Genomic DNA, 13,488 nt, shown 5'->3' with positions numbered 1-13,488 from the left:
GTCTTGAGTTAAAAAATATTTATTTTGATAGATATCCCACTCGCATCCCACTAAGCGACCAAAAGGGTCTTCAAGGATAATATCTAAGCTTTTGTTTGACCTAAAAAAAAAGATTAAAAAAGGGTCCATTTTGAAAAAAAAAAGTCAACAAAGTTTTTGATTTTGCAAAAAAAGTCAAAAATTTTATGTTTTGAGTTACAAAATATTTATTTTGATAGATATCCCACTCGCATCCCACTAAGCGACCAAGTAGGTGTTCAAGGAAAATATCTAAACTTTATTTTAAGAAAAAAAAAAAAAAAAAAAAAAGGACGTATTTTAAAAAAAAGTCAAAAAAGTTTTTGATTTCGGAAAAAAAATATTAAAAATTTTTTATTTTTTTTTTAAAATATTTTTTTTCGAAAGATCGAAGAAATAGCTATCTATACTATTTGGGACACATTTTGCTAAGAACAATAGGTAATAAGTTACATGGATAAGAAAAAACCCCTGTTTGACCAAATTGTCAAAATTTTACCCCCTATAACTCAGAGAGTTCTCGACCGATGTTGTTGAAAAATTGTGTCTGAGTTACTATCCAATAGAGCTAACCTTGGTGCAAATTTCATCCCGATCGGAAGACATCGATTTCAAAAGTTGGTTCACTTGACATGAAATGCCCCATATATTTGTCATTCCGTTTGTAATTCTCCATTTGCGACCCGACAAAGTATATTCTAGATCTTTATAGATAGCGAAGTCGATATAGTCATGTCCGTCTGTCAGTCTGTCTGTTGAAATCATGTTTCCGAAGACTCCAAATAACTTTCATACATGATTCATAGATCAATATATCCGCTATAGACCCGGTTCGGCCAACAAATGGCTGAGTTATAAGGAAAAACTAGGCCAACCTCGATTTTAGAACTGTTTGTGATCTATATGATTGACGTGTATGACAACATATTAAGTCGGACCTACAAGGGGTCAAAATCGGGAAAAATATTTTTTAACCCGAATTTTTTTCCACCAAAAAAAATTTTTTATCGTAAAATTTTTTCACTATTTAAAAAAATTAAAAAAGGAATTTTGAAAAAAAAAAAATTTTTACTAAAAATAAAAAAATTTTGAAACGAAAATTAAAAAAATTTTAAGTCGGACCTACAATGGGTCAAATATTCTTTGACATGAATTTTACCAAAAGAAAAAATTTGGGAATCAAATTTTTTTCATTAAAAAATTTTTAAATGAAAATTAAAATTTTTTTTTAAAATGTTAAGTCGGACCTACAAGGGGTCAAAATCCAAAAAATTCCACAAAAAAAAAATTGTTTGCCATAACATTTTTTTCACTAATTAAAAAAATTAAAAAAAAAAATTTTCAGTAAAAAATTTAAAAAAAAAAAATAAGAAAATTTTTAAATGAAAATTTAAAAAATGTTAAGTCGGAAATACAATGGGTCAAAATCGGGAAAAATATTTTTTGACATAAATTTTTTTTTTTACCAAAAAAAATGTTTTTTTTAAAAAAAAAATTTGGTATCAATTTTTTTTCATTAAAAAAAAATAAATTTAAGAAAATTTTGAAATGAAAATTTAATTTTTTTTTTTTTAAAATACTGGCGCCAAATTACCGCATTCGCGATCGAATAAGCTATCGTATCGAAAAATGATTATATTCAAATTATAGCCAAAAATTGGTTTTCCTCGAAATTCCATAAATTTAATTTGATGCGTGTCAGTGCTTTTGCTTTTCAGGTTGATTTAAACAGTTAAGCTTCTTAATACAGTGAAACCAAAATTTTGTTTAAAAAAATTCCTGGAATTAGTTTCCTTTTAAAGGTATCGTGAACCATTTTATCTCATTTCAATGTTTCTATCATTGACAGAGGTTTGACACGATTCTTGAACCAGAATCTTAGAGAAGCGTCAATATGTCTTTTATTTCCAACATTCCAGAAGTTTCCTATTAGTTTGTAATGACTCATGTTGGTTTTAGGGTTTTTCTTCATTGTTCATTGTATTGATGAATATATGACGTATTTTCCAGAAGATTTCATTTAGTTTCTTAGATATTAAGTTCCACGTAGAGGAGGACACTGACTGAAATTTAGATATCATTGCTTGTTAGACATATGCTTGCCGCGATCCTGAATCCAGTCCGTTCTTTTCATTGAAAAAATTTTTTGGGGAAATTTTTAATAATTCGTAAATTATCCAACCGATTTTTGACTTTTTTCGATTTAATCGATCTCTTTGCTCATTGGCACGTTCAGTTTTGTTTGGGCTGCTCATTACAATGTAATGTCAACGAGCAAAGATATCAAAGAAAAATACTTTAGTGTTCTTTGTAAACAATTTTATTTACAATACAATTAAATTAATTTAAGCTTTTATGCTAACTATGCATATTCAGGCTTTGTTCGGCATATTTAAACTTGCTCAGATAATGACACAACATTATGAACCAATGCGTTTCATTAAATTTTAAATCATACTAGCTGCTTAACTGGTTTTTGAAATAAACGATTCAAATGATCATAGCTCCCAGTTTAAAAGTATTTATTAAAAGTAATCCTTGGATATTATGGTCAAAAACACATCAAATGCTTAAACAAACTTTAAATTTCAAAATAATGCATAAACCGCTTCTTAAAAGAAAATAGTTTTTGTTCAAATACTTGGTGCATTGCATAACGTGGTTCCAGTAGTACAAATATGGTCCAAATTATAAATTCTATGGAGAAGTTTTTTTAAAAAAAAAAAATTCTCAAATTTTGAATTTTTCTCCACATACATAATTTATGATAACTCAAAAAGGGTTAGTCCCATATTATTAAAATAAACTTTGAAAAGTTTAGATTTATATAACCTTTAATCCGTTTATTATTGCATTTCAATCGGCTCAGTAGTTTCGGAGTTATAAAACAAATTGAAGCAAAAAAATATATTTTTTAAGAGAAAATAGCAATTTTTTTTTGTTATAAAAAAATCATGAAAAATCGAAAACGTCAGAAATTGTTCAGGTTTATTGCTTTATCGCAAAGCCACATGTAATAGCAACAAAATAAGATATTGATCATAAAAATCAATGGATTATTTTCGAATTTATTCACAATTAAGTGAATTCGCTTATTTTAACAAAATTTTACTTTTTTTATTTGATATTCATAAAATTGAATAGTTAAAGTTGTTCTTTCGATTGATTTAATTTTGAAAACATTTTCCTCAGTCTATGTACAAATTTTCACATATATATTGCATTTCAATCGGCTCAGTAGTTTCGGAGTTATAATAACAAATTGAAGCAAAAAATATATTTTTTACATGAATATAGCAAATTTTTTTGTTTTAAAAAAATCATGAAAAATCGAAAACAGCAGAAATTGTTCAGATTTATTGCTTTATCGCAAAGCCACATGTAATAGGATCAAAATAAGATATTGATCATAAAAATCAATGGATTCTTTTCGAATTAATTCACAACTAAGTGAATTCGCTCATTTTCAGAAAATTATAAGGGTGTACTTTGAGTGTAAATTTTTTATGTATTTTGTTGTTGTCACGAAAATTGTAACTTCAATAATATTGGACTAATTCTTTATGTGGAGAAACATCTAAAAAAATTCACAATTTTAGAAAAAAAAAATTTTAAAAAATCTCTCCATACTATTTTTGTACTTAAATAACCATTTCTTACTTGTTTTATTTATAAAATTGCCCTGGATAGGTTCTGTTCGGTATTCTGACATGGGAAGAAAATGCTTTATATCTTCTGGAACGCAATACAACAAAAAACAAGTAAGAGAGCTATATTCGGCTGTGCCGAATCTTATATACCTTTCACCAAATTATACTTCAAAATACAAATTTTAAATATTTTTAGGAAAACAAAATTCATTTTTTTCCCAATTTTGTTTTTTTGGAAATTTTTTTCGAATTGTTATTTTAAAATTTTTTAAATTCAAAATTTTTTTTTTAATTTTTTGTTTTTGGTGAAAAAAAAATTGGTTTAAAAAATATTTTTCCGATTTTGACCCATTGTAGGTCCAATTTACTATGGTCTTATATACGTCGATGCAAAGGTCTTTGAAATATTTATCATTAGATATCCATATTGTCTATATTAATGTATTAGTAATCCTGATATAGGTAAAATTTGTGTTTTGTCGCTTACGATAATTTGGCGCTAAGGGCTCGATATATATCCTTCACCAAATTATACTTCAAAATACAAATTTTAAATATTTTTAGGTAAACAAAATTTATTTTTTTTCCAAAGTAGTTTTTTTCTTTTTTTGGAAATTTTTTTTCGAATTGTTATTTAAAAATTTTTTAAATTCAAATTTTTTTTTTTTAAATTTTTTTTTTGGTGAAAAAAAAAACTGGGTAAAAAATATGTTTCCGATTTTGACCCATTGTAGGTCCAACTTAAATATCTTTGAAATATATGTCATTAGATATCGATATTGTCTATATTAATGACTTAGTAATCCAGATATAGGTCAAAAATCGAGGTTGTCCTGTTTTTTTCCTCATATCTCAGCCATTTGTGGACCGATTTTTCTGATTTTAAATAGGAAACTTCTCGAAAGCATGTCTGACAGAATTATTGAAGATTTGGATCCCAAAGATATCTGGGGTCTTCAGAAAATTGATTTCAACAGACAGAGAGACGGACATGACTTAATCGACTCCGCTATCTATAAGGATCCAGAATATATATACTTTATAGGGTCGGAAAATTATATTGTGGAAATTACAAACGCTATGACAAACTTATATATACCCTTCTCACGAAGGTGAAGGATATAACAATAACTAGCTTTAGCTAAACTAAAGTAGCAAATGACAGTGCTAAAAAAAAAACTAAAAAATATATGAAGAACAAATACAAAAATAACAAAAACTTTAATACCCTTTGAAAAATAACAAAACAATAAAGACTTAAGGTGGCGATGACAGCTGTCAATGAATACAAAACAAAATAATTTATTAACAAAAATAGCGCTGTGCTATTTTTCAATATTTTATTTGCAAACTTTACTAGTTCAAGTGCAAACTATTGAAAATAAAAGTGAGAATGATGAACAAAAATATGAACTATTTTTTTGGAAAATAGAAATAAAAACTATTAGGAAATAAGCAGCAGTATTAATAAATTTTGAAATTTATACTTGTAAAAAAGTAATATTTATTTATGATATTTTTTTTATAATTATTACACATGTACAATAGCTATTTTATTATGTACATTGATACATTGTTATAAAATTTGTTTAAACTATAAATAATGTTTTGATAGCCAACAATTAATAAATGTCAACAGATTTTTATTATTGTTTAACGCTTAAAATTACTAAACAATGCTAGATAGATGGCTGACTGCTGGTTTTAGGCCTAAAAAAAAAATTACACAGCCACACAAATTACCGGCAATAAAAAACGTTATTTAAATAATTCGATTTGTTTAATGACAAAAACTGCTCGATTTAAGAGCTTTAATTGTCAATTTAAAATTGAACCCAACAAAAAAACAACAAACGAGGAAAAACACATTCAAAAAAAAAACTGGTTTAAATTATAATAATGCGGACTTTTTGTTAAATTAACTGTCATATTTCAAATTAACAGCAAGAACAGCAACAACATACGACCCACTAGACTTAATAACGAACTAAACTTCGATTTGCTTTAGTTTTTTTTTTCCAACACGAAGCATAAACGAGTAAGGGAGGGAGCAAGCCAGTTTCAAGCAAGTGTGGGTGTCGTACTTTTTTTAATTTTAACACTTTTTGTTGCTAATTCTTGTATGTACTTCTTCATTCTTGTTGCTGCTTTATTTTACTCCATTTGTTTTTAATTTAATTGTCGTCTTTATGTCTCCCTTCACGTTCCCTGCACGTTCTGCCAGAGCTTCTTGAGCTTTATTAACTTTGTTGCTGTGTTGTTTTCATGGCAGTTTTGACCGTGTTGAGTTTGTCACCATAGCAAAAAAAAATCGTATAAAACTGTTGAGCCGTCATATTGACAGCATCACAACACAATTGTCAGTTGTCATCGCAACAATATCGAATATTAAAACAGCAGCTAGCTGTCATTTTGTATCGGGATATTTTGAGTGTGTTAACTAAAAAAAAAAAACAATTATTTTCGTTTCGAAAAAATACGAATTACAAAAAAAATAAACAGTTTTTCATATAAAAAAAAATGGCAAGCAAAGTAAGTCCTTTTCAACAGTTTAACAACAGCATAAACGTTTTAAAAATCAAGCAATAACAAGTGGTTTTATGTGTTTAATACAACAAGGACTTAATAATTAATTCAATGGATATTTTGAAGATCAGCAAAATCGAGCTACAAATGGCAGACATTTAAGCAATGTCCCCGAATGTCTGGTCTTTTCAGACAATAATGTTTGAAAAAACAAATTTTCACATAAAAAGTTTATTTTTTTTTCTTTTTTTCACAAAAAATTTTTTGTTAAAAAAAGATTTTTCGGAAAAAAATTTGTTTCTCCTATAAAACAAAGAATTTTTTCTTTCATAAGAAAAAAAAGCTTTTCTCAAAAATTATTATTTTTTTAAAAAAGCTCATTTACCGAATAAGCTTTTTAACAAACAATTAAATTTGTTTCCCCCCAAAAAAACTTTTATGATAAGAACTTTTAAAATTAAAAAAATGTTTTATTACAAACAAAAATCTTGTCTTTTAAAAAAAACTTTTTTTCATAAAAAATTTAAAAAAAAAATTTTTTTTAAAAAAAGATTTTTTGGAAACAATTTTTTTTACCGAATAAGCTTTTTAACAAACAATTAAATTTGTTTCCCCTAAAAAAACGTTTTTTGATAAGAACTTTTAAAATTAAAAAAAGGTTTAATTATAAACAAAAATCTTATTTTTTAAAAAAAAGCTTTTTTTTCATAAAAAAAATTCAAAAACAGCTTTTTGAAAATCGAATTGATATGTTCTCTTCTATAAGACAAAATTTAACAAAAAAAGCTTATCTCTAAAATTAAAAAAAAAATATTTTTTTTACAGAATAAGCTTTTTAACAAACAATTCAAATTTGTTTTCCCTAAAAAAAAACATTTTTCAAAAGAATTTTTAAAATTTAAAAAAATTTTTTGTTACAAAACCAAATCTTATTTATTAAAAGAAGCTTTTTTTATAAAGAAATAGAAAAAAGCTTTTTGAAAATCGAATTGATTTCCTGGGTCCTAGAAAAAACTTTTTCTTCTTTAAGAAAAAAATTTATAAAAAAAAGCTTTTTTACGTAAAAGATTAAAAAAGATTTTTTCATAAACAAACTAAGTATTTTCTATTCAAAAATACATTTTTCTTTCATTCTAAAAATTTTTATAAAAAAAGCTTTTCTTACAAACTAAAAAATCGAAATCTTATTTATTTTATTTATAAACAAAAGCTTCTTGTTTATAAAGAAATAGAAAAAAGCTTCTTGAAAATCAAAATGACTTCCTGGATCCTGGAAAAAACATTTTCTTCTTTATGAAAAAAATTTATAAAAAAAGCTTTTTTACGTAAAAGATTAAAAAAGATTTTTTCATAAACAAACTAAGTATTTTCTATTCAAAAAATATATTTTTCTTTCATTCTACAAATTTTTATCAAAAAAGCTTTCTTACAAACTAAAAAATCGAAAATTTTTGAGAAAGCTTTTATATAAAGCATTTTATTCTAACCAAAAAAGCTTTTCTTCTTTCATAAAGAATTTAAAAAAGCTTTTCACAAGGAAATAAAATTATTCCTCATCGTAAAAAATAATTTTTTCAAAAAAGCTACTTTCATGAAACTTTTTTAAAAAGCTTTTCTTACAAAATGAAAAATACTCCAAAAAGTTTCATAGCTAAAAAAAATTATTTTGGAAAATTAAGAAAAAGCTTTTTCTCAAACAAATAAAATTTTTTCCAAAAAAAACGATTTTTTTAAAGCTTCTCTCAAAAATAAAAAAATACACTTTAACAAAAAAGCTTTTTATACAAAAATGTTATTATAATCAACATTTTTTTTCTATGATAAGCAATTTACAAAACAGCTTTTTTTTATTTATTTTTGAAGCTTTTTTTAAAAAGCTTTACTCACAAATAAAAAAATCTGAAATTAAAAAAAGCTTTTTACAAAATTTTTTTTCTTACTAGAAAAAAACAATTGTTTTTCATAAACAGTTCACAAAAAAGCTATTTTAATTATTTTTGAAAGCTTTCATACATTGAACATTTTTTTAAAAAGCTTTTTTACCAAAAATGTTTTGCTTAATAAAAGTAAATACGCTTTTTAAAATCGAATTTAATTTTCATAAAAAGCTTTGAACATTTAAAAAAAATTTCAATAAAAATTTTTTTTTTAAAAGCTTTTTTTAAATTTTTTTTTTTTTTAATTTTAGAGTTCACAAAAAAAGCTGCTTCTAAAACCTTTATTCTCAACAAAATAGATTTTCAAAACAAATTTTTTCTTTAGAATATATTTTTTGGCCAAAAAAAAGCTTTTCTTATAAAAACGACTTATTTCTTTTATAAAAAATCAAAAATAAATAAAATATAGTAATTTCCAGATATTTAACTAAAAAAGCTCTTTCATCAAATGAAAAAGCTTTTCTCAATTTCCTTGTTTAAATGAATATTTTTTTAATACTTGTATTATCTCCACTTCAAATATCTTAAATTAATTCGCTTAATTTCCATTTTTAAATTAATTTAAAAAAAGCTTTTTTGTCATACGTGAAAGAAAGCACAATTTCAAGATTTTCTTAAATAATAAAGCACTTTTTTATTAACTAATTTACCAAATAAAATTCTATTTATAAAAGCTTTTCCACACAAAAAGCATTATTAAACAAACAATTTTTGCCTTGTAAATGCTTTTATTACAAATGAAATGTTTTTGATATCTAGATTTTTATACCCATTTTAATATTTCCCCACCTCAGTATCATTCTAATTATCTCCCCCGTCCTTTCTTTTACAGTTCATTACCTTTGTTGGCTTATTGGCTTTGTCCGGCTCCTGCATGGCCGGCATTAACACCTATGCCTACAATCCCTTTATTAGAACCTATGCTGCTGCCCCCGCTGCTTACATTAAGTCAGCACCTTTGGTTGCTGCCGCTCCCGTTGTAAAAACTTATGCTCCTTTAGTTAAGGCCGAAGAAATCGATCCTCATCCTCAATACCAATTCTCTTATGGTGTCCATGACTCTGTTACCGGTGACATCAAGAATCAAGTTGAGGCTCGTGATGGTGACAATGTAGCTGGCTCTTACAGTGTCGTCGATGCTGATGGTTATAAGCGCACCGTTACCTATACCGCCGATGATGTGAATGGTTTCAATGCTGTGGTTCAACGTGATCCCCTTGTTGTCGCTGCTGCCCCTGTTGTGCATGCTGCTCCTGTTGTTAAGACCTTCGCCGCTGCTCCTGTAGTACATGCTGCTCCCATTGTACAGGCCGCCCCTGTTGTGAAAACTTATGCTGCTGCCCCTGTAGTACATGCTGCTCCCGTTGTTAAGACCTACGCCGCCCCAGTTTACAAGACTTTTGCTGCTGCTCCTGTTGTACATTCCGCCCCAGTTGTACAAACCGCCCGTGTTGTCAAAACTTATGCTGCTGCCCCTGTAGTACATGCTGCTCCTGTTTATAAGACATACTCTGCTGCCCCCGTTGTACATGCCGCTCCTGTTGTGAAAACCTACTCTGCTGCCCCTGTGGTACATGCCGCTCCCGTCTTCCAATCATATGCTGCCGCCCCTGTTGTAAAATCTTACTCCGCCGTTCCATTTGCACGCACTGCATATTTGGCTTCTGCTCCCGTCCAACAGTTCCATTCCTACTTCAGCTCTCCAGCTGTGGCTGTACAAGGACAACAACAACCTGAAGTCCATGTACAAGAAGCACAACAAGAAGTCACTGAAGTTCAAGCTCAAGAACAACAACCTCAACAATTTGCTGCTCCCCAACAACCTGAGAATGAACCCACCCCTGTAGAATACCCCGAACAACAACAGGAACAAGAACAACAACAGCAAGAACAAGAACAAACACAAATGGAAGAACAACAACCACAAATGGAAGAACAACAACCAGAAATGCAAGAACAGCAACAAATGGAAGAACAACAACAAATGCAAGAGCAAGAACAACAACAAATGCAAGAGCAAGAACAACAACAAGACCAACAACAATACAGACACGAACAACAACAACAAGCTCAACAACAATACATCCAAGAGCACCAACAATTCGTCCAAGAACAACAACAACTAATTGCCCAACAACAACAGCAATTCGCTGCCCAACAACAAGAAGTCTTCCAACAACAACAGCAATTGATTGAACAACAACAGCAATACTACCAACAGCAACAACAAAAATACACTCCCTATCCCCAATACGAAGTACCCCAAAACCAATTGACCCATCCCCAACAAGGCAACGACAACGACTCCGATGTTGTTGAAGCTCGTTCAGCTGTACCCGAAAAGCAACAAGAAGAACCTACCAGCCAACAGCCAGAGCAACACCAAGAAGAAGAAGAAGCCAAAAACGCTGCCACCACAACTGTAGCTCCCGCTCCAGTCAACGAAGAAGAACAAAAAGCATCCGATGACATGCCAAAGTCAGCCTAAGTTCCTAGATTGCTTGGATTTTCCAGCAAACTAATGCCTGAATATGATTGCCGTTTTTTGTTTAGTTATTTTTAGGTATTTAATCCATTTATCCCATTTTTCGCCTTTCCGATCACTAGTTGTTAATACGAATAAAAAAAAATCTATTTTTGAGAAAAATTTAATGACATTTTTTATTTTGGTTCAATAATTTTGAGTAATTCAATCCAACAATTTCTTTAGCTCTAGAGATTTTCAAGGAATTTTGAACACACAAAGTTTCACATGGTCTAGGAACTAGAAGTGTGCGGCATGACTTCTCTGAGAAATATACAACTTCTTTACTGCCGTAACCTTAAACTATCACCATCGAAGTCTTTAGCAACACTCTTTACCACCTGATCAAAGAATGTAAAGCTTTAGCTTGGCGTTGTACTTGATGGAGTCCAAATTTCGTCTGTGAGTAACCTAAACATTTTGGGTTTTCACCACCCAAATATATGATTCTTACTAGCCGGCAGCACTTGGTCGCTGCTCCAGAGTGGTCGCCTTCGTTGAGTGATACTTAGTGAAGAAATATTCAAAGCTTCCAAAATGCTGCCTAAAGCACTGTCTTGAGCTTCTTGCTGATAACCTCGGAACAATAACTACATGAGGAATAGAAGGTTCATCCAGTCAAGGTACAAAAAATCATTCTGACAAATCATTTCCTCCTGGAATGTCAGACTAGCTTCGGTATCACTCAGATTCCATCAATACCACGGTCCCAGGATACTGCATGAGGTTGAGGTTGCCCATAGCAAGCACGGATTCCCCATGATTACCCCAAATATTCAACCAAGTTTCGACATCACATAGTCGGTGTCTTCCCCAGACATGTTAGGAAGGACCATAGTGGATCCATTAGATCGAAACTTTATCAATATCGCTGTTGCAGGATACTGGGTGAATGTCGTACTTGGACGTTGCCAATAGCAGCCACGGTTTCTCCATGATCCCCACAAATATTCTACTGGCCATCCAAGATTCGACCTCGAGGAATGTCAGGAAGGACTTTCGTGGATACATTGGATTGAAATTCGAAAACGGTAGCTTTAAACGACATTCATAGGGAAGGCATGAATACCGACGTTGCAGGAAACTGCATGAATGTTCTACTTGAAGACCCTCCATCACCCATAGCAGATACGGATACCCTCATGATATTATTCTGACTGTCAGACCCTACTTCACAAGTCAATATGGAAACCCCAGAAACAATTGTTTTAGCTTCTCCTAAAACAACTATTTGAGTTATGCCAAGATTTCATTATGAAAGTCATGAATACATGATTTTGTCTACCCCAAAGAAGGTTTTATACTGGAAAATTCTTCGAAGATAACAATAGCAACATATATATTTTTATAAATCTGAACCCATTTCCCAACATCTCACAGGTCTCTATGTATGTATATCACTAATGATGATGTAAGAAAATCGCATCCAAACACAAGAAAGCTCCAGGTTCTGATGATTTATTCACCGAGATAATTAAACTCATAGATGAATATAGCCTCAATTTCCTTGTCAAACTCATAGCATTAAAATTTATCCAAAGAATTGGCTACAATCATGTTTATTATTATACCAAATATAAAGAACCCAACATCGAGTAATGAATCTTTGAATAAACAGTTTGAAGTTTGTAAACAACAGGGCAGCAGGCGAATATGGAATACCTTCGGGTTGACATCGAAACCGCTGCTGAACTTCTACGACCGCGCATCACATCAGTCTGGAAAGAGGAAAGGCTACCTCCTACTTGGAAGAGTGGCATCATCGTCAAGTTACCGAAAAGTGACGATTTGAAAGATTGCAACAGCTGGATATGAATTACACAGCTTAACATCATATACAAGATACTAGTAGTGATAATACAGGGAAGGCTTCAAAGTAAAATAGAGAATAATATACGAGATGAAAAAGGCAGGTTTCCGACCAAACAGGAGCTGCGTAGACCAGGCCAACACCTTTCGCATTATAATAGAACAATCACTGGAATGGCCTACTCCCCTGTACTTACTGTTCGTAGATCTTAAGAAAGCCATCGATACCTTCAGACGGTCTGCCATAAGGAAAGCATTGTGAAGAAAAAGAGTATCCCAGAAAATAATTGGAATAATTAGACCTATGTACAAGGATGCAGAACTCTCAGTTCTGCACAACGGAAATATAAGTCAACCATTTCACACAAAAGCTGGAGTAAAACAAGGATGCTCCCTTTCACCCCTGGTATTTACTATAGTGCTGGATGACATCATGAGCGAAGTCTGTTCAGAGAGAAGAGGAATCATATGGAGTCTCTCACGCCAATGAACGAAGTCTGTTCAAATAGAAGACGAATTACATAGAGTCTCTCACGCCATCTCGAGAATTTGGACTATGCTGATGATATCTGTCTACTCTCGCACAAGAACTCCAACATGCAAGCAAAAGTAGAAGATTTGGAAAGATTAGCACGCAATGTTGGACTTGAGATAAATATCAAGAAAACCAAAGTTATGAGAATTAACATCATGCTAAAAGGCCAACCAGTTGAATACGTAGAAAGCTTCTGCTATCTAAGCTGTACAGTATCAACGAATGGCGGCGCTGAAACAGACGTAAATAACAGGCTCAATAAAGCTAAAACATCATTCGGAAGACTACAACCAGTATGAAGAAACTCACAAATATCCAGACAAACCAAGATTAAAATATTCAACGTATGTGTAAAGACTACTTTTCTGTGCGGAAGTGAAACCAGGTTAGTATCGAACACCATCACACGAAAGCTACATCTATTCATCAATAGGTGCCTCAGAATTATATGCAGAATATTTTGGCCTAACAGCATCAGCATCACGGAGC

At 30.5% G+C, this 13,488-nt stretch overlaps 1 protein-coding gene across 1 annotated transcript; it reads left to right on the top strand.

The window, feature by feature from the left end:
* The first annotated feature begins 5,961 nt into the window (after nt 1-5,961).
* LOC135952238 (transcription factor SPT20 homolog) lies at nt 5,962-10,783 on the top strand. The gene is made up of 2 exons (XM_065502087.1): nt 5,962-6,200; nt 8,964-10,783. The coding sequence occupies exons 1-2, from the start codon at nt 6,189-6,191 to the stop codon at nt 10,617-10,619; spliced, it is 1,668 nt and encodes a 555-aa protein (XP_065358159.1). The 5' UTR covers nt 5,962-6,188; the 3' UTR covers nt 10,620-10,783.
* The last annotated feature ends 2,705 nt before the right edge of the window (nt 10,784-13,488 follow it).

Source organism: Calliphora vicina, chromosome 2 (genome assembly GCF_958450345.1).
Source record: "Calliphora vicina chromosome 2, idCalVici1.1, whole genome shotgun sequence".
NCBI lineage: Eukaryota > Metazoa > Arthropoda > Insecta > Diptera > Calliphoridae > Calliphora > Calliphora vicina.
This window is presented reverse-complemented; position numbering and strand designations above follow the sequence as displayed.